Here is a 26984-nt window from a genome sequence, read left to right as displayed (position 1 = left end):
TTTCTCAAAACCACGTATTTTAAGTGTTTATTAATTATTATTCAATATTATTAAAGATATTAATCTAAATGAGATCTCCCTAAGACGGGCTATTTGCTAAATGATAACTATACTATATTTACATTAATGAAATAAGATAAGTATAAATACATTTTATACGAATTTATAGAGTAGTAGTAGTAGTGATCGCAGTAGTTAAAGTAATAATGAGACTAAAGTAAAAGATATAATCATATACAAACCACCATACCTATATGTATAGTGGGACGGGGGAGGATTGTATACAAGTGAAAGGATAACAACCATTTGACTTTGATATCAATCAAAAATAAAAAATGTTCAAAGCCAAAAGCGTATAATAATCATTTTTTGAAGTTAAAAAATCCCAGCTCTTTATCAAGGATACCATGAAAAAAAATTCGACGCATTTTTAAGTGAAATGTTGATGATTGTCATGAATTAATTAGTTGGAGAGAAAACCGTCTAAAGTTATTACTTCCATACTAATAGCCCAATATTTTACCACTGCTTCCTTTGCGTATGTTAAATGAAAAAGAAACAGCTGGAGAAAAAATTTGAGCTGCATCTAACATGTATATTTTAGATCCATTTATATTAGTAATCTGATCTATTAAGATTATACAATGATATACAACATATTGTTGTTTAAAACAATTTTTTCATAAATTCTTTTGAGCATTTGCTGCTAACGTTTTGATGCGCAAGAAACAAACCTGCCCTCCTTGTAATCCGACACAAGCAGTTCCATTTTTAGCACAGGCAATCGCGAGAACATAATGCTCAAAATGGAACTCCTCCATCAATTGTCCATTTTTCAAATTCCACAATTTCAGCGTTTTGTCGCGTGAGCCGGAAAGCAAAAAATCTCCTCCAGGAATGAACGCCAAAGCACGAATATCATGAGAGTGGCCATGCATGCAATGAATAATTTTGCCTGTTTGTAGTTCCCAGTACAAAAGAGAATCATGAGACCCCTTTGAAACAACACGTTTAGGACAAGTATCAGTTGATTGCCCATAATCACCCGAGTCCCCGACTGCAAAGTATGCACGTGCTATCTGTTCTCCACCCTCGTCACTGCGAACATCTTTTACAATATGGCCATCACTTAGACGCCATTCTACTACACTAAATTTATGTGTGTATACAGCAACAAGCATCTTTTCTACAACACGAAGCGCTGCAATGCCATAACTCTTGTAACTGTACGTGCGGACGACTCCGGTGGAGTTCATATGGACCACAAAGTTATCATAAGAACCACATAGAACGTCTTCTGCTCCATGCGCGAAAGCCAAAGCTGTTATTGGATACTGGTGAACTTGATCGTGTGACCAGATTTCGATCAATTCTGGAGGAGTAGATTTTGTAACCAACCAAAGTTTTACTGATCCACATTGTGTTCCGGCGGCAAAATAAAGATATTCTTTATTTGGGTGACCTTGAACTTGGGTCACAGATTCTTTAAAAGCAGATTTTCTATATTCAGTACGAGTGTTCTTTTGATGATGAAAAAACAACAGAATTCCGTCTTCACAACCAAGCAGCATGTATTGCAAGCCAAGAGGTGCCACGCAGTTAACTTTTGCCACAGGTTGACCTATACATGGTTGAAATAAAAGCCATAACCACAGTTAGCACGATTTCTTCAACAATTTTTACAATTACCAATAAATTAAAGTTTTTTTGCACTTTAAAGCTTATTAATACCATACAGACCAGTCAAAAGGAAATGAAACAAAATTGAAGCAACGAAACAAAGAGAACAAAACAGACCGATAATATATTTCAATTCTGCAAATCAACAAAATTGCCAGGTGCTACTCGTGGTGTAGTTATAACCGTTCTGCATGTCCAAGGCGGATCTAGGGTGTGTCAAGTAAGTAAAGCAACTTACGTACAATTTGCAGAGAATTCAAGCACAATTTTCAAATGAATTTCGAAATTTGATCGTTAATGTTCGAAAAGACTACTCACTATAGCAGGCTTTTCTGCTATCGTGCAAGTTCAGTTTTCTACGATTTTTGGTTCAAATTCAAGTTTTATCGTAAAAAAACGATAAAATTTTAAAAGTAGGGTAGATCTTACCGATTCGTGTGCTTTGATATATAATCGGTGTAGCCTGACTTACTCAAGCTTCTTAATGGAGTCCAAAAGGCATATTAACCAATCACAAACAAATGGCTTGACTTATAAGCGGGGTAACCTGACTTGCTTTAATTTCTTAAGGAAGTCCAAAAGGCCCTTTTACCAGTCACAGAGACACAGTTAGACTTATACGTTGGGTGGCCTGACTTACTTCCAAACTTAAACGGAGTCCACTAAGTGAATTTATTAATTTCGAGATCAGTGCGGGAATACTGAAATAGTTTAATCAATAAACGAAGGAAGGTATTCTATAATTTGCAATATGCTTTTGTTTGAGAAATTTTTTTCAAAATTTGAAAAATATTAATGCTCTATGCTATGCTCAAAATAGCATTCTAAGCGACGAATTACACTTCGTGGATCTTTAATTATGTCAAGACTGAGGCGGACTGCGATCTTGTTTACCAAAGATTGAGCTCTTGGAAATAGTAATAGTGGATAATTAGCATCTGAAGTTAACACCTCCAGCAAAAAACCGTGCGATATTGTTGAACTCCACTCAACTATTAAAAATATGATATACTGCTTTCAAATTTGGCGTGTTTAGAACATGACAGCCCAGTACATTTAGCTATATGCGATTTTTGATTGGGGTATTTGCCTGTAAAGAACGATATGGTGTATACAATGATTATGTTGTTCTTATAATTATTGACCAATTACAATTATAAGCAATTGTTATTGTTATGACAGTTGTTGTTGTCTTGACAATTGCTAATTATCGTGTACATTCTTTTTATCTTAAGTCATGTCATAATCAACATGACTTACTTTTCTTATGATCGACATTTCTCTGAAGCTAATGCTTTAACGTGTAAAAAAAGTTTTACAAAAGGCTCTTTGAAAGACCGAATCGACTCTTTGGGTTTAAGCCAGAAATAGTGATTATATATAGACTTTTTAATGGTCACCAATATACATTACACTGACGTTAAAAATTCGCGCTCTAAGCCTTTTTCTGATATCTATAGGAGAAGCTTTTAAACAGATTGTTTTCTTAAGTGACTAATTGCTAGCAAGCAAAAAGGTCTTAAAATTATCTCAAAAAAATATTCATCGGTTGATCTAGTGACATGTATGAGAAATTTTTTAAAATCGACTTACGAAAATAAGCTGTATGTCAATGTATAGACCTTCTCCACTCTTGTTATAGTGCCTTAATACTGATTTTATGTAGTTGTTGTTCATAGTTTGCATGCATATCTAGCGCGAATGCGTTAGTTTAAGATATATCAAATACTTCACCCAGAACTTTAAACTGAGTTCCTTATTTCAAGAAACGATGCAATCTATTGTATAAACTATAAGTGGGTGCAGTAATAGAGAGCACAACTTATAATAAAGATTTTGTGTGCGTACCACGTGTGTTTGCAGTTTTTTTAAAAGCAACTCTTAATTGTAAAAAGACTAAATGTTATTCCTATTAAGCATTTCGAAACTTTCAATAATATGTTTGCTTTGCAGCTATCTAAACAAAATAATAATTTTTCGTCTACTGTATATATATATATATTACTCAACCGTGCTCGAACAAAAATGAGGAAATGCTACAGCAAGCTAAGCAACTGAAATATGTCTGATCATTAAGTGAACAAACCTAGTGGCACTTTTTCACTGCTGTTGCTGAAATTTCTTAGTTCCACTCGATTTGCCTTGTCAACTATGATAAAACTGAGATCATTTGGCAACATGCTAATCAAACGTACACCTTCACCAGATTCCGTGTTATTAAACTTCTGCACCACTTTAGAGGTTCCAAGATTCACCAGTGAAATAGTACCTAAACTACTTCCTGTCAAAGCAAATTTTCCATCACTGGTAATATCAATTGCTGTGATGATGGAGTCTTGAGGATGGTCAGCTTTATATATGATTTCACGCCAAGACGATAACTCCCAGTATATGAATACACTGTCTCTTAAAATGCCGGCGAGAATAGCTTCGCCTTTCGGTAAAATAACCCATTTGCTACAACTTGTGTTAGGACCTTGAGTGACAGGGGATACTTTAAGTGTCTCCATATCGATTTGACAAATTTCGTTTTTTCTGCTGCAGGTATAAACGATGTTATTTTCCCATGCAATCTCCACAGTTGTGAATGTTGGCAGCATGACGCGTTTAGGGACATCGTGGTTGTGCCAGTCCCAAACAAATATGTGATTATCTTTGCAGCCAATAAGAACAAGCTCGCCGTTGAAATTAAAACGCACTAAACGTGATTGCTTATCGCCACTGATTCCGCAAATTTCTCTGCCGTTGAGCAAGCTCCAAACCTAAAAGATGGAATGAATATATCAACCAATTACATATATAGAAAAAAAACAAGGGATAGAGAAAACGTAATGAAAAAAATTTAATTAAATTATTTTTGGAGCTTGTGAGCAAGTCACAGCGTGAAATTCTTTTAATTCTCTTGAAAATTTTTTAAATATTTGATGATTAGAATTGAATCAAGATGGATGGCGGAATATCATCTTCCTCTTGAAAACTTGGCATCATAAAAACAATTAAAAAATCAAACATTCATTTGAATTTCTTTTTTTCTATAGCCATGACATAGCTAGCATTGCAATATTGCGAGCTCAACCAATGACATTAATGAATAACATTCATAAGCTAATGATGTATTACATAACTTTAGTCATACCCTAATTACAATACAAACCATTCGAACAAAAGTTTTAGTAGCTAAATTTCGCTCATTTATATACAATGATTGATAATACAAAACGTAACCTCCAGGAGCTCCTAAGATGTCATCAAATTACAAAGAAAAGTTCACTTTAAAAGCGGAAGCACTCATTATATGTTTTGCAATGTTTTTATAATGGATAAGCAATGTTTTTTGAACTCGTTTGAATTTAACGATGCAGAAAACTCTTCACATGGAAACTTCCCTTCCTTTTTTTGTCACCTTTATTTACATGTTTGTGGCATTAAATAAATTCAATATCTATCGTAAAGTTCCTACTGACAACTTAATGAGCCAAAACATATTTTAAAACCAATGAACGTAAGTCTGATTTTTTATTGGTCAAATCAGGTCTTATATGTTACAATACCATCACACAACAACGGCAAATAATTCTCATTGTTTCCATGTTTTACCTTTTTTCCAGGTGTGAAAATTATAGAACTGTGCAAGCAACGTAACCATACTATAATTTATAAGCATTACCTTGATCAAAGAGTCCTTTCCAAGCGAAACAACATGACGGCTATCATTTGAGATTGAAACATTTATTACTTTTTTGGTATGTCCTACATAATATGAAAAAGCAAGAAGTCAAATATTAAAAACTTTTAATGTTCATTTTTCGGTAAACATTCAACAGCGTTGACATATAGTTTCATTAGAACTGCTGTGGCATCTTAAGCGAAAAAAAATTATTCAAGCAAAAAGCTTTTTAATCATGTACACATCGTGTTAATGTCAAGTCCACATCATGTCCACAATTTAAGAAGAAATATTAGACGTGTACTAATCCTGCCTTTGCATCAACTAAGAGTTAAAATTAGATATCAGCGAATGGAATATAACGATAAACTTTTCTTAATAGAAGAAACAATAATTAGTACCTCTGCTGAGGCAACTAATAAGGCATCATCGTTTGATGGCGAGCTTTTCATGAAAAAAATGATCACTACAGTGCTGACTATGTATAATATACTGGAATACCCACTTGACATTTACAAGAGTGCTCAAAGCAACATGATTGCAAACAATTAATATGCTAATTATATATTTGACGCAGGTAGACCTTTATAGAAAATTGGTGAAAGAAGTATCTATCCATGAAACCTATTAAAAAATAGGGAAAATTTGAGGCTTCCAAAAAGTTTATTTTCTTAATTGATTATTTCCATGTGTCATTCGATTCTTTCTCTGACAAGGATTGCAAAAATGCCTTTTGAGGTTTGAGTGTTGTGCCTGTAGCAGCGGCAAAGCCAGCTCATTATTAATCCTATACATTGCTAACATGGGTGCATTCAATCGCAGAAAAACCCTGAATCGATTTAATTTTCTGAAGAAATGAATAATAATTTTGCAGACAAATTTGCATTGTTGGAGTAAAAGATCGGACAGGCAAGAGTTCGCAAAAGGAAGCGCGCCCCTCAACCACAACCTTCGTGGTCTTGGGTTGGGCCAACAAAATTTTCTTTCACAAATTTGAGAATTGTGGTTGAAAAATAGCTCAAAAAGGCTGGAAACTCCAAGCAGAAACTTATATTAGTATTTTTAGCGGATGACATACACTTAAACGGTTCAACCCGTATTCAAACAACAATAATATAATTCTTTATTCGTGCAATTACTAGATTATATCACAAAACGAATTTTAAGAAATTGGATATAGGAAATAGGGGTAATTCACACACCTCTCAAAGTAAAACGCTCCTCAGCTTTGACACATTTCCAGATTTTTATTGTTCCATCCCTAGATGACGAAACACAGTTCAAGCCATCTTGTGTGACTGCAATGTCCATTACATCTTCACAATGACCACGAAACGAATTGTCGTTGATTTGTTTATTTGTATCCAGGTCCCACATGCAGAAAGTCTTATCTTGACAGCCAGTTAGCGCCTTTCTACCATTCGAAATTATAAGAACAGATCTAAAGTAAAATAATCTCAATCATTGCCGTGTTATTTAAGGAAATATTACCATAGTTATAGGATAATAGCAGACTAAGCTATTTTGTTAAGCATGTGCATGAAATTACTAATTATAATGCTGACAACAGATATTTAAATTGTTTCACCTGAAGGTTTGAAATCTCCATGTTTAAAAAGTGAAGACACTTTAAAAACATCGAACGGTAAATATTGCGGTCAAATCAAGGTCTCTTCCGATTACCTGATAGATTGGCTGTGTCCTTTAAAACAGAAAAGTAATCTTCCTGTTTGTAAGCACCACAATCGTAAGTGCATGTCTTTTCCTCCAGAAACTACATGCTTAGAGTCACTGCTTACAGCAACACTGAATATTTCTCCTTGATGTCCCTTTAATGTTCGCAGTTCGCGAAATGACTGCAAATTCCAGATCTTTAAAGTTTTATCACCAGAGGCAGAAACAATCATTTTACTATCGTAAGTAGCTGCTACGGCATAAACGGTGTCTGTGTGTCCTTTTAATGTCACTAGGTGACTTAATGTAGAAGCATCCCATAATTTGACATTATAATCAAGTGAACCGGTCGCTATCATACGGCCATCTCTGGTGGTACATAAGCCTCGAATATGCATATTCGTTTCATGTGCTTGTGTCTTAGCTAATAGTTTCCCATTAGCTACATCCCATATTCGCAAATTCCCTGTCAAAAAATTGACGATTCTAATTCAGTTTGAATTGCTTTGATTTGAAATTTACTAAATTTGAAATTAATTTGACCAATATCTTTAAGAAATAGAACACATTTTCCTAGTTTCTATACGGAGCTTTATAAACACGAAGGAAAATTTGGGAGAAACGAGAAATTACGTGGCCAGTACGAGCACAAGGTGAGAGTGCTTTCAAGCAATTTCGAGTTTGTCCCAAACTTTCACAAACAAGTGCTTATTCGTAGTTTTCATGTGTGTCTCAAAGAAATAGCTAACAAAGAAAGGGCATCCACCATGTCGACCAAAAACGATAAAATCTAATGACATTTGTTTGTAAGGAGTCCACCAGCATATCGCACATGAAAACCACCAATATAAGTCCATAGAAACAAGTCAATATGTTTTCTACTTCGTTTATTAAATAGCCTTTTAAAAACAATGTTTAAAAGATAAACGTATTGATTTTTATGGCATGATAATTGTATTTTCGCCTTTAAAATTTCCTGCACAAATCACGTAATCTGCGAGATTCTTGCGAGATTTAAGTCTTGTGCATTAAGTTATATCAACACACTTTTTTTAAGCATTCGATCAATCAGCGCCCGTGCTTTTGAAAGGTTATTTTATAAAACCAATAAAGAAAGAAACCAAAGACAAAACTATTTGAAGTGTCTATACTTGAAATAACTTACAATGTCAAAATTTTACAAAATTAAGCACTAATTGCAGTGTGGGCTGATTAATTAATTAAATAACATACCATCGTTTGAACCAGTAAAAAGACGTTTGTCATCAATGCTAAAATCCAGTGCATTGACAAATCCTCCTTCAGCTTCCATGGTAAATAGCAATTTATATGTGTCTAAGTTCCAAAGTCTGGTCGTAGAATCATAAGAACCCGACGCAAGCTTTGTTCCACAGTGCGACAACGCGAGGCAGTAAACTGCCATAGTATGTCCTCGGAGCACTTCTAACTCCATACCAGTCTCCAGTTCATGCACTTTGATCAGGCAGTCTTTGGATGCTGAGATCACAATTAATCCAGAAGGACCTACAGTGGTAACCAACGCTAAAACTTTGTCACGGTGTTTTCTGAATATCTTTATTAACGGACCTGTGGGGTCCGATAAACATGAAAATAACGGAACGAGATGGCAAGTGGTGGAGCAAATTTCATTTGCACGACCTAAAAGCATTTTTACTCCTGGAAACTGCTCTGCATGAGAAAGCAGCCTTCCTATATAGTAAAACAAAACGTCATGTAAAAAAGTGTACATATTTTAAATTTACAATTGTTTGGTCATTCTTTTCAAGCTTTTTGCTCTCACAAAATGCATAAAACATTTGCAATTCGTTACGCAAAAAATGCATTTACTGACCAAACACTATGAATATTAGGATTGATGACATGTACGAGCTTTCACTATATTTAAAATTGAAGGTATATAAAGAAAACATTGCGCCCTATTGTTCTAATACATTTTTTCTCAATGACACGGGCTGAAAGAATCAGTGTTCTTTGTTTGGGTTTTTCCTTGGCAAACAAAGTCAGAAATATTTTACTATTTTTGCAACTTGTAAATGCATAAGCCCAAATTAGCCCAGTTATACGTATTATTTCTAACTAATACAAAACACAGTGCTTTCATTCATTACAACAATATTTATTACCAAGCAATTGAGTACCAAGTGAATTTGGACTGCTTTCGATTACATCAGCGGACAACATTAACGACGATTTAAGGAGTTTGATTTCGTACGAGGGGTGTTCAAGAAATCGAAAATCGGATATCAAAGATGGCAGATTAGTTTCTTTTGCTTTTTGTTGAAGCCAATGGAAGTTGAAAAATAGCTGTTGGAGCTCTTCATACTGCTTTGACGAATGAAGATGGTATGGTAAATATCTGAAAAAATAGTCTCTTTTACCATTATAGCGCGGCCATTCGCGGTTCGTGCATTGTTCACGTAGGGCGTGAAGGAACTGACGTTGAACATCCTCCACCGATCTTTTCTTGGAAGGATCTTCGCTTCGTAGTTTTTCGCGAGCATAATCCAGCACTAGATCATGGACACGATAGCTAGTTTTCTCTTCCATCACAGGTCCTGTAAGTAATGCTGAATTTACAAATTTTCTACATATAGAGACCAAATGAACAATTAATGGTACGTACAAAAGGGTTAAATGTCAACATTAAAAAAAATAAATTATTAGGGTTTACTCCCACAAGCTAAACAATAAAACATAAATTTTCCTTTTCCAATGAAAAAGTCTTTTTCAGGACTCATTTTTGCAGCAATATTGTCTTTGCTCTTTTAGAGATCTACTTTATTTTTACGCAATTTTGTATGTTTGATTCACAGAAAAACTCCACTAATCAAGGTATATGTATTGTTTGCAAGTTACTCGATACGACTTATACAATATAATAAATAAGTTCTTTTTAGATGGTGAAGTTCTGACCTTTTTGTAAGAGTGATTTTCTTTCAAGTAAACGCAAAATGTTTCTTGTTTCTTTGGCACTACATGCATTTCGGCCTGGAATGCTCTCAGATGACCAAAAGAGTTCAAGAATGTCTGATGGGATGTCGGTATCCTCTGGAAAAATGGCGAGATCGAAAAACCTTTCTTCATATTCTGGTTTCTTTTGGTTGAGCCGTTTTAAACTGACATCAATAGCAGCCGAGACATTTGTATATTGATATTCACCATGTAAGAGATCCTCTTCAGACTTAATACTTAGTTGTTGTAAGTTTGCACTTTTAAGTTCATCTAAAGTGTCTAGCCAATCCTGCTCAGCGCGAGTACCTATTAAAGTGGCACCGATGATCGACAAGGCAAGTGGGAGTCCACGGCATTGCTCTAACAGTTCTTCTACTATTCTTTGTAATTTGACAGAAAGCGTCGATTGTTCATCAGTAGAAACCTGCGCCCCATTGTACAAAAGCTGGCGAGATTGATCTTTCGGCATTATTTGCAGTTCGTATATTTCAATGCCTAATGGAATTTTTTCATTAAAGTGACTTTATTATTGATCATAAGCATTTTAAACGACTACATTTGCTTGATACTTTACAATAAAAGCATAAAAGAACGTTGTCTGGTTGTAAAAGTATGCATAAACTAGAGATCCAAGGATAGTGCAAAGTTTCTTAGAAAAAATGTTCCTAAACATGACAAACAAAATTAGTTTTAAGAAAACTTAGTATTGAACCCCTGCATTTCAAAAATGCTAAACTGAAATTTATTTCGGGAAGTGCTTTTCAAAGGCTGAAATTTTGTGTTTTGAAGAATAGCTACACTGACTTGCTCCAAGATTGCGTAAATAAACGTTAATTTGTATGCCACTTACGTTGCAGATACAAAATAAGGACATTTGGCGCGCCACAATCATATATTCGTCATTCATGCATCACATTCTTTTATTATTACTATGAGTATAAAACATATAAATTACGAAATTACTCATAATTTACTTTCTTTGTTTCGGCTATGTTGTATTTTTTCATTCTTTTGGCACATATGTCAAGCTCATGGTCAGGGGCGGATCAAAGGTATGTCAAAAGACTCATGCGACTCACGTATATTTTCCTAAAAAAATAACTATTCTATTTTGAGTACTAAGGTCACCAAAATGATGAGTAATTACGTATTTTCCTTTTTACAAAGTCCAAGTTGCAGCTTAGTTTTATCTGGATTTGGTATTTGAAAAGCATTTTTGTTTACGGAGGCAGCGGTTAAGCGCACAAATCTGGCACCATCTGGTGACTATATCCATTTATTTGATTGGCCAAAGCGTATTTTAATTATTCTTGACTCCTCTCGCGACTCATTTGTTGTAAATTACCGGGGGGCTGCGGACTACTTTGATACTATATTTTCTATTAGTCAATGATGCCTTGACTCACTTGCACTGTTCACGACCGGGGGGGATCGTCAATTTGAAAGTCAAGCGTATTGTATTCTATTAGCAAATTTTGTTTTGGATTTGGTGAACTATAATTTTGTAGAATAGTCGGACTATTCTACAAATTACTGTCACCATGGTTAGTAATGATACGATCGAAAGCAGTAAATGTGGAATTTTGATTAAAGCCAGAGTTATTTTGTGCGAACTAAGATCGTCTTTACGTGAAAGATATAAGTGAGTTGCCGAGTTAGTCGAGCGACCAGCTTGCCGATTTTTTATTTTACAAGAAGATATTAAGTAGTGATTTTTATGATGAGGTTTATATATTTGCCCTTGAATGATTGAGGTTGTAAAGTGAGCGTTTCCACAGCTATAAGGTATTTAGGTTTTAGTCGTGATTCAATTTGAATTGAGCATGTTTGAGTTTGAATATAGATCATTGATTTATTGTACTTGTTCATCAGATCTTTTTGGAAATTTCCTTTATAGCTCTGTGTCACTAATTTTCTCAATTGATTAAAATCTGGTAAACTTATTAAGGCTACTGACCTTTATAGAGCTCTTTGAAAGTACCAAAATTTACTACAATTACCCTCTATTCTCAACTATTGATAAAAATAATGCTGAATGTTTCAATCACAGTTTTAAAAATGTTAGCTTCAATCTGTATCACAGGGGTGCTTGGATTCAGGTTTGACAAGCAAAGATTTTAATTGTTAAAAAAGAATCATTCCTGAACTCCATGGCAAGTAGAAGTCGTCATTTTTCGGGATGTAAGGCTTGTCTTCTGTCATTGAAAGATCAATTCACTCATATTATCCTCATTACGAAAAGCTCAAAATGTAATGCAATCGTTGAGGCCCTAAATTCACCCTAAAATACAACCTAACCATTTTGCATCTCTATGTTTTTTTTTAATTAGCTTAAGAGAAAATATTTAAATTGTTGCAATCCTACCTCACATATGTTAAGGTATTGCATAAGATGATAATGCTCAATCCAGTGCCACCTCTATTGGTTGTATTATGCCGGAATACCTACCTGGCTCTGGTCATTAAGGAAATTTTTTTTGAATATCGGAATATTCTATTATATTCTATTATAGTCTATTATATTATATTATATTATATTATATTATATTTTATTTTATTCCATTATATAATATAATATAATATTATATTATATTATATTATATTGTATTATATTATATTATATTTTATTATATTATATTATATGCTCTTTTAATAATCGCTGAAAACTGATAATAAATCACTAAAAAATCATTAAACATAAAATGAGCGTTGTTGCTAGATACCCCCCGGAAAGTTTACACTATGACTGACTGACTGACTGACTGACTGACTGACTGACTGACTGACTGACTGACTGACTGACTGACTGACTGACTGACTGACTGACTGACTGACTGACTGACTGACTCGTGTGAAGTTTCGCCACTCACCACAATACTACAAAGTTCCCAAAGTGAAATCAAACCTTTTAAGCCACGAACAACGTCTGCGTCTCGTGTCGTAATCAGCAGTTGACAACTCCCAGATAAGCAATCAAACAAACTAGCGTGTTTCATATTCCATACGTCATCAAGAATAAGAAAGCAATCTTTGTCAATCGTATTTTCTCTCAACCAAGATTGCGCGTCACTTTCGTTACTATAAGTTGCTGCTCCACCCAGTTCTTGGATAAGTATATTTAGAAGACTTAAGCAGTCTGGATTTTGTCCAATATCAAGCCAAATTACATGATGCTGCTTTGACTCATTCCAAGCAACAGCCTGCGCTAATACAGTTTTTCCAAGTCCTCCCATACCGCGAATACTCAGTATGTCTCTTCTACGAACGCCTACAAGTCCCACCTTATTACTTTTCGACTTCAATTTCTTTATAATGTCATTCACAACTGATGGCCGCTGAACCATATCACTGGGCAATTCACGTAAGCCAAATGGAACTAAAAACATGAATTTTGGGTTAAAACAATTTTCTAGGTGTAACACAATACAATATTCTCTTAACAAAAATTAAAAAACATTTCTAAGATTGAGAATGTAAATCCAGAATTTTGGTAGATTGTCGTCTGTGTAAGGAGTGAAACAGTTGAATTGGCGAAATTTAATACGTACTAAAAGTCTTTGACGCCGCCAGTACAACCCATACCAGTGTAGGTGTCTTTTACTCATGTTTTAAAATTATGTTTCAATGAAATAATATCGATTGGTCAAATTCGTTGCAATACACAACAATTCAAAACTTTTCTTGTTCTGTCTTCAACGAGGGCAAGTTTCATCCTCTATCTCATTGTGATCTTGTTTAAGAAATAACTTGCCCTCAATGTAGAAAAACCTATACAATGTCGTGACATTAAGATGTCTAGCTGCACTTCTAAAAGAACATGCAACAAGTTTCCTGTGGTGCAGTTGGCACATTTTTCTGCATGTAAAAATGACTCTCCACAAAACCAATTCACACAACTGAAACAAACTCTTCTACTTTCAGAAAGCCTTTCTACTTTTGAAAATCTCGTTTTCAAAAACTTTAGAACACTATTGCCTTTTATAAAATCCTTCTAATAATCAAATGCAACAAACCTTTTTTGATTGACCAAGTTTGACCAAGTACAAAAACTGAGAACATTATAGATTGTCATCATAACATCAAGAAATGTAACTTAGATTTTCTGATGAAATTGAAACTACAAAGCTCCAAAAAAAATTTGGGGTAATACGCTTTAAGGTCTTTAACTGAAGCATTTAAAGTGACTGCGCAGCTTAAACTCCCAGACATTTCACTCTATGTTATTAAGTATTTTCAGTATTTTTCGCCCCGACTTATATTAAATATTGCCAAACTTTTCAATCTGTAAACCTAACGACTAGTGACATAAATAAGATATAAAAGTGAGCAATTGAATCTCAATGAAATGTTTGAGTTTGACAATTCTCGCTTGTCTAAAAAACTCTTCTACCTTCATGGCAAAGTTCTGAAAGAGACTGAGTGTCAGGCGTCTTGAAACCAGGTTGCTCATTTCAGCTTTACACAAGAGTAAATGGACCGTAGGCTCAAGCTAGAGCCACAGGCTCTCATATCTTAATGATGTATATTGTGCTTGTAGTTCATTCTTTCATGTAAGAAAATCATACTCATTTAAAATACACGACAAATTTTTTTAGAGCAAAAATGTTCGGCATACTTTATGCCATCTTCAGCTACACGGAGAACAAACATTCACAGACAAAAACTCACACATATTCAGACACTTACTCTCGTCCACTACTCTGCAGAAACAATTGCACACAATCCTGCTTCCGTAGCTCAGACACCGCTCACACTCCTTTCACCCTTGAATTCAAAGAAGCCCTTACTTATATCAAGAAACGTAAACCTAACCTCAACAAACAAATACAACAATTCAACACTATTTTCGACCAGTAAATATCAATTATTACTTAATCATTTTTATCCATTTTCTACGTAGTTTTTTCTTTTCCTTTATAAAACCTAACACAAACATTTTATAACACCTTAATCAACTGTAAATAATTGTTCATAACTATTCGATACTTCCGCTTTATCGCTATATACTTATTAGGGACGGGGCGGGTGGCTGAATGGTTAATTGCGTGAGCCAGACGGCGCGGGTTCAATCCCGACTCGTGGCACATTTGGCAATGTGTCTGTAAACCTAGCCCGGGTTGACCAAAGCCACGTGAGGGAAATTTGGTAGAGGAAACTATGTCCTCGGATGGACTGTATCTGCATCTGCAATGTTGCAGCCTTGTCACACTGTGTCACGCTGATATCAGCATTGTGGTTGCGTGAAGGGTACGAGTGATTGTAGTCTGGTCAGCTGCCTTCACTATAAGTGACCAGGATGTTCCACTTTGTGGAACCCTCATACGTCGAAATCGACGGAGTCCATTAATTAATTAATTAATTAATTTAATTATATACATATTATCATGTAAACTTCCTATATTGATTCACTTCGCACTGAAGATGGCATAAAGTATGCCGAAGCATGTTTGCTCTAAGCATATTTGTCATGTATTTCAAAGGTTTTATGACTATTGTACTCGATATGGTAAGAGCTACCCTTTAATGCTTCATTTTTGCTTCTTTGTGGACACTGCTGTATAGTGAAATCATTTTGCTGCTTTTTTATTGCTTCAAACTTTTCAAAACCATCGATTCTCACTGCTTTACCATCGATTTTTTCCATCATATATCATAACTTGTTTCGAAACATCACTTGTATTTGCACTTATTGATACAGGATGTGACAAACAAACCTATGCCTTCTCATACAAAAAAATGGGAAATATTTCTTTTTCGTAAAATAAGACGTCATTAAAATAACGGAGGAACGGCACAACAAGACTATGTCCAATAAAATAAATACCTGGATTTAGCTTTAAAACAAACGTTAATCAATTTTTAGATGAAAAATCTTTTTATGTTTCGTCTTAGTTGCTGTGTTACAAGCAAAGTTAACATACACCCGGGTGCATTGAAATTAGACCAGCTTGATGCAGAAGAAGCAGGCCGAAAACAATGACGAGCAATCCACAAACATCATTTAATCTGGCTCTATCTTACAAGAACAAGTTAAAAACTTCTATTAGCTAACACTCGATTACTTTAAATCCTTTTTCAGTGTTTACACAAATTGTAATAAATGGATTGGTTCATTACAAGTCTGTTATATACGCTCACCTGCAGCACCACAGTTGTGACAACAATTGGTTTCACTGCGCACTTTTCGTCCACATGAATTGCAACACAGTTTAAAGGAAATAGTTTTAACAATTACATACTCATATATAAAATGTGCCTTTTATTGTTTGAGAGAACAATAGCTAAATTTCTTTTTCACGTACGATTACATAAAGCATCTAATGCTATGGAAACACTGCTGAACGAACAAAAATTTGAATTTAAAATTTGAATAAATGAATGGTGTGAATTTGAATTGCAGGGTAAATTTGAATTTGAAGTACAATTTAAACAGCAGATTTGTTACCCCACTCCCTCTCTCACACAAAAGCTAAATTTTTAAACATGGTCTGTTCTTTTACCAAAAAAGACTTTACCTTTTGTTCTTCTCTGGCTGACCTGATTCGGGCCTTTCTTTTCTTTTACTACATAGAAAAGAAAAAAAATACGCGTAAAATTTAGTCTGGCAACAAATATGCTCAACCGAGCATCGTTGCACTATCAACTATCATAAAAATTTTGAATCTTAATATACGATGAAAAAGAAAGTTTCAAAACGACCTAATAACTGAAACCTTATTATACATACTAAAAATTACAAAACCAGTATTTTCTATTAGTACACAACAAGTGAGAGGAAAGATTTACTACCCGACGTTGTTATACCATAAATAAAAATGCGATATTCATTATAATAACTTATTACAACTGTTAATGATAATAACACCCGCCATGTATAGCCTATGTTACCATGGCAGCTTGAGACACAAATGATATTTTTCTTCAAATACACTATTTTAATTTCAGGTATAATATGTTCATCTATGCAGCCTAATGGCGACGAAAGAAACAAATTTGACGTAATTTTGTCCTTAAAATAGCAAGCTTTAATATCTTCATTCTTTCACTAAATAGTGCATGGAGTTTATGCTTTGCTAAGAGCTATTTAAATTTTTGCTTTTATTAATTTCAAAATTGTAAACATCAGCTTTAGATTTCCATGGGTCTGATCATTACCTGGTTGATGCTGCGCTTTTCTTCATAGGTCTGTATAATAGAACAATCGTACATTCAAAATACTTTGTTACATCTCACCTACCAAGTATTACCTTGGAGCAATTTTTCTGCAACATCTCGACGACCAATAGCAATTAAGGCATCAGCCAAATTCTTCGTCGTGGCATCTCTTCCTTTTTCCTTTTTCCATTGTAACAACATTTGAGATGACTTCTCCTTCACAGATAAAAAATCATCTTCTATCCTCTCCAATTCCGAAGTTCGTATTTCCAACTTCCTACCCAGATTTTTCCAATCCTTACTTGCTATCTCATCAATAATTTCCATTACTAAATATTTCAATCGTTATTGCAATAAATATTTATTATAAGATGTCCAAAACAAGTGTGTTGTAATATCACTAATTCAATCCTCTAAAATAGCCGACTGGGCCTGTCAAAGAACTAATACAAGCCATCAATTTTTGTCAGCTAGACAAATAGCACAAATATGATGATACATTAACAAATTGTATGTTTGCAGCGAAAATTATTTAATAATATATTACGATATTTTTTGGATGTTATGTCTCCCAATAATCATACATATGATAACTCTGATCATACATATCACTACATTACCATCAAGCTGCTGGCGACCCCCTCTTTCAATTCTTTCGCGTTCGTCTAAAATATTACAGGAAAAGATTAAATTCATCAAGAAAAGCCATACGATTTTGAATTATTTATGTATATTGCAAGCTAAAATAATTGTCTCCAATGTGTCAATCAAGCTGTGATTTTGTTTTTGAATATGTAGTTCTGCGACTATCCCTCCTGTTTTTTTGACACGACACGTGAATTTACATTTTAAGCGAGCGTAAAAGATGCTAACTTTGATCAACAATATAACCCATCGTTATTAGAAAATTTTAGTATTGATCTATGCCAGGCTCATAGTATCTTACATTCTAATTTCATGCATTTTTGATGAGCTAATCTTTAAGTCGGTGAATTCCATCGAGCAATGCCCTTATGTACTTTAATTCCCGATGTAAATTTGATGGTAAACAAATCAGTTTTATTGAGTGTATTAAATAGCGAATTCAAAAAAATTACATAGCTCACAATACAAGTATAATAACATGAGATGTTTCATCAACCACTGTTTTATGAGTAAACAATAATTTAGTCTAAAAAGAATAGAGTCTCTTATTCATATATTATGAGCAGTGTATCTTCTACATTTTAGCTAACTAATCAGCCATTTAGATTAAATTACACAACCCATGAATTATAAAACAGAAAAGTGAATGCATATAAAATATTAATTATTAGGTCTTTTTGTATATCAGTTAATTTAAGTCTGTTTTTGCGATATCTAAAGTTCCAAATTTGTTAAAATTCCCGTTAGGCGAACAACTTTGCCAGCTTTTCCTAGCTCATTTTTAACAGTTTTATTCTAGACATAAAAATGCTAATACATGTGTTTCGCACAAAACAATACATGATAATAAACATGAAAATACACAGCAACAAATCATTTTCTTTTTTCAAGAAGAAAAAGTTAATTTAAGAAAATAGTAATCAGCATATTAAATAAAGGAGAGAGCATACATACAGATGAATATAAAAATGAGTATATGCTATAAAAAACGATATGGTTAACAAAATGCAATGAAGTGTTCGATAACGCATAAGCAGATTAATTTTCTACCAAAAACGTATCGGGAAGTTTGTATGAGTGTAAAAACAGTCTGTTGAAAAGCAACTGCGATTTTCTCCAGGTTTCAACAAAGTTTGCAAGCAAAACGTTAATGCTACCTTGTATATTTTCCCCAACATCTCGACGGCCCATGTCGGCTAATTTACCAGCTAAGTTTTGGACAGTAGCATTTTTTCCTTTGTTTCTCTTCCACGTTAAAAGCATTTCATTCGCCATTTCCACGACTCTATTATGGTCATGGTTGATATTGCTTAATATTGCTTCTGGTATCTCCAACTTTCTACCAAGATCTTTCCATTGAGGACCTATCTTTTCAGCAATATCCCAAAGAAGACTATCATTCGGAACGATACTCACTACTGTAGTTTCGCGGCTTCCTAGATATGAATCAAGCCCGATTTAGTTATCCTTTTTAATAGATAATCAGTTACATGTTTGTAAATGTAGATCGTCCAGGTTCGTATAGTCCTAATGAGGATTGTTTTTGTTGTTGTTGACTGACGTTTCGACAACCTTAGCGGTAGTCATCTTCAGAGTCAAATAAGGAGTAAACGTCAGGTTAGCTGTATTTGTTATCTGGTTCTACTTCATTGTATTGTGTCTCCTCCTTTGACTGTGAAGATGACTACCGCTAAGGTTGTCGAAACGTCAGTCAACAACAACAAAAACAGTAATTCTCAGGACTATACCAACCTGGACGATCTACATTTACAAACATGTAACGATGATACTCCCGGGTTCAAACCATTTACTTTATTACGATCATTTGGACGACAGAGCGAACAACTTCCTAACAACTACATACGTTTTGCAAGCAACGTCAGACACATACGCCAACAACTCTGGTTCAACCACCGCTCCAAGGATTATGGTCTCGTTCCGGCAGGACTTAGAATTAAGTCCCCGTTGAACACACAAGAGGGTATTCAGATTGTCAAATCCACCAGCAGACGACTGATACGAGCACGGATTAACGACTGTCACAGACGAATCAACTACTTCACACTTATTCACAATGACAATACACATTTCCTGTACACACAATACAATGACGTAAGAACCAGATAACAAATACGGCTAACCTGACGTTTACTCCTTATTTGACTCTGAAGATAACTACCGCTAAGGTTGTCGAAACGTCAGTCAACAACAACAAAAACAGTCCTTTCCAGGACTATACCAACCTGAACGATCTACATTTACAAACAAGTAACGATACTCCCGGGTTCAAACCATTTACTTCAGATAATCAGTTACAAACGCTGACCATATGATATCAAGGCTTTAATTTTGACTGATTAAAATATTACGAATTTCGATAAGTATAGTTATTTACATACGAAAGTTCCCACAATTATCACTATATGATGACAGTTGATAAGATGATTACTTTATTTTTTCCCGGGTAGTTAACTTTGGCATGAACTAAAAAATTAATACTTAACTCACTTGCCATTATGATCGTCCACTGTGCTGTATGATCAGAAACGAGTATAGAACATTCGCCATTCGTAAGCTAATCATTATACAATGGCTTTAATACATACTGAAAAGAAAAAAAAGAAAAAAATTGCCCTACAAAGGGTAATACCAACTTTATCAAATTCCATTCTAAAGAGTTGTGGTCCTGTGGAAAGAGTTTTTGATTCTAAGAGCTTTTTTTCTCTAATCTTAATATATCCTCCCTTTTGGGGGATATTCCTGTTATTTTTATCGCAAACGTCAGACTGGGGAGCATTACGACTGTTAAGAATGGTCCCCATATAGCACGTTTGTATATATAATGTATAAATCCTAACACGGTTTTTAACATGCACATGAAAAACATGTGACTTGGACGAGATTTGAGCTCGCCCCTTCTGGATACTAGTCTGCCGCTCTACCTGTTGAGCTACCAAGCCCACAGGGATTGGAGACGAGTCAAATCTCTTTTAAACTGCGTATGGACGAGAGATTCTCGCCACTATAACAGTTTACTGGATTAATATTATAGGATTAACATATTATATATATATATTATAGCACGTTTAGGACGGAGATTCAAAACACAACACAAAAAGTAACATTTATACGTCACGCGTGATCTTCGAGAAATACTCGCACGCAAAAATTGAAAGGGGAGCATGTATTTCACAATAGTATTGTTCTCTTAATGCAAAAAAATTAATAAATTGCAAAAGTTTGTTTGTGTAAAACATTCTTTTCCTGAAACCTCGATTGTTTAGATTTATATCTAGTTAATTTTTTATGTGTGATAAACATTGAACATGGCTACAAAATTTGGTTTGATTTACATTAGCTTGAAAGCAAACTCTTTCTTGAAGATGCAACTTTGAATAGCTCAGCAGAATCAGAACACATAGGAAGTCAGGGAAGCGTTTAATCAAGCAAGGAAGCGACGACACTTCGCAATGGCGGCAATCTTGACAAAACATCAGTCTCAAAAATATCTAAGATAAAAGACAATGCACTGCATCCAAACATAAAGAAACTGGGACAAAACATCAATTCTCATCAATAATCATCAAAATGTTCAAGAATCAGCGAATGCTTGCAAGACTCGACAAATATGCCAAAAAGAGGGCAAAATATTGCTGAAAACGTGTTTTGGAGAAAGATAGGTAAAATATAGTGCATCCTATGTCAACCAAATAATCGCTTTCAAATAACGCATGATTAGAGTGAGTTAAATGTTGTTTTTCGTCTCGTGCGATTTTTCCTTGTAAAAAATATAAAAATTCCATCTGTCAAGAGTATTTCTTAATTCATGCAAAATTGACATTTGACCAGAGATGAGGCATGGTAATTTCTTCAGTAAATATTGCTTTTATGCAAATTTTTTCTTCCCATGACCACCTCCAAAAAGAAGCTTCTAAACACGTCAAACATTTTAGAAAGTTTATTTTTTTAGTATTTGTAAAATAGAGCAATGTCTGTCTTTCCATTTCAGCAGGCACTCATTTTCAGCAGTTTCGTCAGTTAAATGAAATTAAATGAAGATATGATCTTCGCACTTTGTTGGACAATTTAAGCAATCGTCTCAGGAGCCTTAAAATTCAGGTGACTCAACGGGATACGAACCCATGACCTCTGCGGTGCCGGTGCAGTGCTCTAACCAACTGAGCTATGAAGTCACAGTGGTGAGTAGGTCAATATTGTTGGGCTGATGTTTTCTCGTGAAAGGAATGTCGTATGAATGTTCTATGCAGTGCGGTGTCTGAAATTAAATGAAGATATGATCTTCGCACTTTGTTGGACAATTTAAGCAATCGTCTCAGGAGCCTTAAAATTCAGGTGACTCAACGGGATCATTCAGTTTCGTCAGTTTTAAGGAAACTGACTTAATTGCAGCTAAATCAAGAGATCAGAGATTAGCGACTAAAGACAGGAATTGCATATGGCAAAAACTGATGCCTGAACCTAACACAAACCTTAACCATATATTTCGTATTATTTAAAAAATTATATTGATTTTGTAAGGAAAAAATTCTTCCTCCGAGACGTCCCGAGCTAATCATATTGTTTTATTGGAAACGTTGTCGGAAGTTAAAAATTCAATATGTAAATGAGATGTTTTTCGTCGTGGTCATTTTGGTCAAAAACAGTTGATATTACTTCCGATAAATGAATGGCATACAATCTCTTATTTTTACACAGGTCCTTGACTAGTGGTCGTGAGTGTACGTATGATTCGATGATGATAATAAATTTAGTACGACTCCGTATTTCACACTCTATAGGAAATAAAGTAGAAAATGCGGAGTCAGAGTGATGAGCGTGTGATTGGAGGAATAGAATATTTTTAATATGACACCGTCTTTTCCACTCGATATGAACATAAAGTAAAAAATTCAAAGTCTGTATTAGAAGTATCCATTTTTGGATGAGGAGAGACTCCACATTCCGCATTTTCCAACATGTCTGACAGTGATGTTATATTACAGCTTCGTGTTTAAACTTTCGATTGCTTGGTTGCCTCATTCAACTACATATTTTCATGAATCTTCAACCTTTCCACTTACTTTGTACAGGTAATAATACCATTCGCAGTTTTAAAAAACTAATGAATAGTAACAATGTAATCAATATATACGAGAAAATGCAGATACTGTACAATCATGCACAACAACAAGTCATTCTATCAAATAGTCATACGCTAATGTTTATTATAATTAGTCCCTCGGTCACAAGACCATTATTTTGCTTCATTAAATTAGTTGTACACATTTCGTATTTTAAAGTGTTCAAATTGGTATGAACGGAACGAAAGAATGTAGTGAGCAATAGCTACCAGGTAAATTCGGCAATGTTATAAATGTATTTAAGTATGCATAATGCTGGGCCGTTCGAGGGGCCGTCTGCTTTGGCGAAGTTCATTTGACTCTTAATTTTCCAAAATAATAATTTTTCATCTTACCTTATAGTACGCTTTTTTCGGATTAATCATTGGCAGCCAAGAATTCTGTTGTTGTTTCGTATATACAATCGATATATGTAAATACTGTGGGCAATCTTGATCACGTGCGAGATAATCATTGATCACGCGTGACATCCTTTATTCATTATATTATCTAAGTGTTAGATGACAATTATACGAAAATACACAACATTCTTGCAATTTCTTTGTTTTAGTTTTGCGCAGCGTGGTGCATTGAAACGTTAATGGAACAACAAACTTGTAAATTATTTGCTTTTGGCAAACGTCAAACTAATATGTAAATCTATCGATAAGAGCTCACTCTGACTCGCAGTCACTGAGTGCGACTTATAAATTGCACTCGCTCAAAGTCATTTTTAATCAATGCCTAGTTCTTGTTAAAAATATTTCAAATCAGGCAATCACTGATGTAAAATTTCGTCTTAGAGTTACTATGAGGTCATTTCAATACGTATGAGGTCAATGATGAGTGTGTACGCCTTAGCCAGCGTTGCCAGATAAAATTTCTAATTATTCATGTTCTCTGACGTCAAAAGTTCACAAAAATTACAAAAAGTTCATGCATCTACATTTTTAAAGTCGGAGTGTGTCGGAATGTGTCGGAATGTATCGGAAATTGCAGGAATAGCTCGGAGACTGTTTGTGATTTTTGAGCGTACTCATAACATGACCAGAAATCACCAAAAACGATAAATAATCGATTGAAATCCAGAACAGCTCTATCAAATCACATTGATTAGCGAATTGAATAAATTTAAAGAGCAAAAGTTACAATAAACAAATATGAGAAACAAAACGAAATCAGGCTTAAAGATATTTTCCCAGCCTAACCAACTGTGCTTTTTGATCCTTCGATATTTTTGTTAAATAAAAACTCAAAACAGGACAAATTAGCGGGAAAAACACAGCAAATTAATTTTAGTTTAACATAATTTATGTAATATGTAAATAGTCAACTTTGACATAATATTATTACTTGCTATAAGAGGTAAACAATTTACTATTTTTATTACTGAATCATTGTACTTATTAATTTCTATCTTAAAGGAATGACAACACAAGGTTCATGAAATCCTACAGAGAATTTTGAAAAGTTCACAAAGAGTTCACAAATTTTTCATGTTCATGAAAATTTCATGAAGAGATCAAAAAGTTCACAAATCTGTGAGCTTTGTTCACAATCTGGCAACACTGGCCCTAGCATACGGGCGAACTGCGCGAATGTCGAACGGCTATTTCAAACACCAGGAACGAGGAATCGGGAACGGAAGGAAGAACGGAATCTGCAACGGGAAAAACCAGGATTACTAAGTTCAGCCCGGCTGGCCGAAGGTTAGGATAAAACGAGGAAGCGGAATGCGGATTCAGAAAAGGAACGGAATGGGGGGTAAAACGCGGAAATTGGGATACAACGCGGAATTGAAGATAAAAGCCGAATTGAAGATAAAACGCAGAATTGGGAATAAAACGCGAAATTTAGGATAAAACGCAGAATTTGGGATAAAACTCGGACTTGGACATGAAACGTGGAATAAAAGTAGGGAGTTGTTGAGTTATTTTTCATTGTTTATAATTCTCTTTGTGAACTTTGAATTATTAGAAATGAAAACAAGTACCATTAATTAAAATTATAAAACTAGCATACAGAATAAGTAAGTTTAGCATGTGTATACATAAGGCTTTAACAACCAACTCAACTCTGAATAGTAAGTGCTTACAGTGATGCAAGCACTAACATTAGTAATGAAGACGTTTAAATTAGTAGAACATAAATTAACCATAGATTGTTCTTACTTTTGGTTTTCTGGAAATTGCAGTTTAGGTTAACTTAAAAAAGTTGAGCAGATAAGTAGATGGTAGATTTCAGAAAATGGCAGTGCACAACGCACTGCATAGAAACAAATAATGGATTAGTGGTTACATTAGATTTTTATCCTTACCAGCTATGGAAATTATTGTTACAGTTACTTGATGCAGATGTTTTATTGTTTTATGAACTTTTATTTTCTTGCATGTTACCATTACCAAAGTGTTTTAATATAATTAAATTAAAATTTTTGAATGTAATCCACAACACTTTTCCTTTGGTTTTATTGAAGCGTTGTTTTGATAAGTAAATGGAAGTTTTACCCAATGCACCTTTACAGTATGTTGACGAATTCATTTTGTTTAATGCATTCAACGTATATTCATTTTATGAGAAAAAAAAACTATGGCTGTTTTCGCTTGGTACAGAATCGGCACATGTGTTCCGTCAACAGCACCTAAAACTTGTGGAAAACCTAGTTCATCTTCAAATATTTTGCAGACTTTCTCAGCTATTCACCAGTTGGTATCTTAATAGATTTAGGACCTAAATGTTGTTTTATAGCTTTGCAAACAATCTTTATATATTTTGAATTTGTTTGTACACTAATCCCATATACGTTGGCTGTCATCTTTAAGGTTGCTGTGTCTTTAAGATAGCAGAGGCAAACAGCTAATCGTTTTTCAGGTTTGTTACCTAACCGAGGAGCATTTGAAACAGGAGTGATGAATGGTCATAACACAATGGTCATGAAGTCTTTTTTACTCATACGGAAGTTCTAATTCCATTATTCAGAAGGAGATTCCACAGAGGTCATCTTTATCCACCAATTGTCAATCGTCGTTTCTTTACAGGTTTCCTACTCTTTTACTAAGAATTGACATTTTGTCACATTTTGACTCATCAATTCACTTCTTCGCCTATTTCTATTCACCGTTCTACGTCTTAGAAGCAACAACATGATAATATTTAATTGGCAAAACAAAACTGTTGTCACCAGCAGTAATTCGATAAATGTATTAGACATTGCCATATTGGATTACGATAGCCTGCAGTGCGAGCATTCCGGGCATAGTCTGATGATGAATTTGTAATAAATTCGAAATATGAGTATTAAAAAAAATTGTCTTGTTTCCTACTCAAATATTGAGTTAAACATAAACTTTTTATTCAAAGTACCTTTCACATTGTACTAAATAGAAGTAGTTTTCAGCATTGTAAGATAGACGATGAACATTAAATATGATTTTAAGTTATCTATGCTATCTCTACTTGTTGGTGTCAAAGGTTTAAGTATACTAAAGATGGCACATCACAAAACCAAACATAAGGCATAAGGACTGTCACACTTCTGTAAAAGGGCTAAGTAATAAGAACATGTGCAGCGTTCACTTAAATAAACATTTTATTTCGTAAAGAATTTCAGATTGCATTCACACTCAAGCTAACTTTTTCTTTCATTTTCACCTAACAAAAAAATTAAAGATGGGATGCAGAGGTGACATGCAAATGTTCATGACATTGTGCATTGAATTCTTACGATTAAGTCATTTGTAAATATCTTTTTTGATATGAAAATACGACGTTCTGATTCTTGTGAAGAGTCTAATTCAGAGTTGAGTTGGTTGTTGAAGCCATAATATATATAAACATGCTAAACTTATTCTGTATGCTAGTTTTATAATTTTCTTTAATAGTGCTTGGTTTCATTTCTAATAAATCAAAGCAGTTTTATGTTCACGAAAAGAATAAACAATAAAAAATAACTCAATAACTTTCACTAATTTTATTCCGCGTTTTATCCTCAATTCCTTGTTTTTTCCCCAATTTGCGTTTCATCCCCCATTCCGTTCCGCTTCTGCATTCATCAATGCACTGTTACTCAC

At 34.4% G+C, this 26984-nt stretch overlaps 1 protein-coding gene across 3 annotated transcripts; it reads right to left on the bottom strand.

Moving 5' to 3' along the window:
- Positions 1–23372, bottom strand: LOC124438068 (uncharacterized WD repeat-containing protein alr2800-like). Of its 3 annotated transcripts, none has more exons than XM_046988056.1 (15): positions 23271–23372; positions 20303–20399; positions 18952–19230; positions 17770–17814; positions 17242–17478; positions 16510–16557; positions 12900–13370; positions 9956–10489; positions 9166–9597; positions 8255–8731; positions 7031–7487; positions 6550–6788; positions 5348–5430; positions 3767–4442; positions 1–1621 (listed from the first exon to the last, which is right to left on the bottom strand). In XM_046988056.1, the coding sequence occupies exons 2-15, from the start codon at positions 20307–20309 to the stop codon at positions 681–683; spliced, it is 4926 nt and encodes a 1641-aa protein (XP_046844012.1). In that variant the 5' UTR covers positions 20310–20399; positions 23271–23372; the 3' UTR covers positions 1–680. The 3 variants fall into 3 exon arrangements, with proteins under 3 accessions (XP_046844012.1, XP_046844013.1, XP_046844015.1); XM_046988057.1 differs by having other exon boundaries at positions 8255–8545; XM_046988059.1 differs by lacking the exons at positions 16510–16557; positions 17242–17478; positions 17770–17814; ... (1 more) ...; positions 20303–20399; positions 23271–23372 and adding an exon at positions 16133–16469.
- Between the last annotated feature and the right edge of the window lie 3612 nt (positions 23373–26984).

This window comes from Xenia sp. Carnegie-2017, unplaced genomic scaffold (assembly GCF_021976095.1).
Source record: "Xenia sp. Carnegie-2017 unplaced genomic scaffold, XeniaSp_v1 HiC_scaffold_19, whole genome shotgun sequence".
Taxonomy (NCBI): Eukaryota; Metazoa; Cnidaria; class Anthozoa; order Malacalcyonacea; family Xeniidae; genus Xenia; species Xenia sp. Carnegie-2017.
The sequence above is the reverse complement of the archived record's forward strand: the minus strand, read 5'-3'. Positions and strand labels throughout refer to the sequence as shown.

Bases quoted from the DNA above. Each gene is read 5' to 3' on its own strand.
- LOC124438068 (XM_046988056.1), bottom strand. The intron at 8,732-9,165 runs GTAATAAATATT...TTTACTATATAG, and splicing joins ACTTGGTACTCAATTGCTTG to GAAGGCTGCTTTCTCATGCA. The intron at 7,488-8,254 runs GTATGTTATTTA...ATTTTTTGACAG, and splicing joins TTTTACTGGTTCAAACGATG to GGAATTTGCGAATATGGGAT.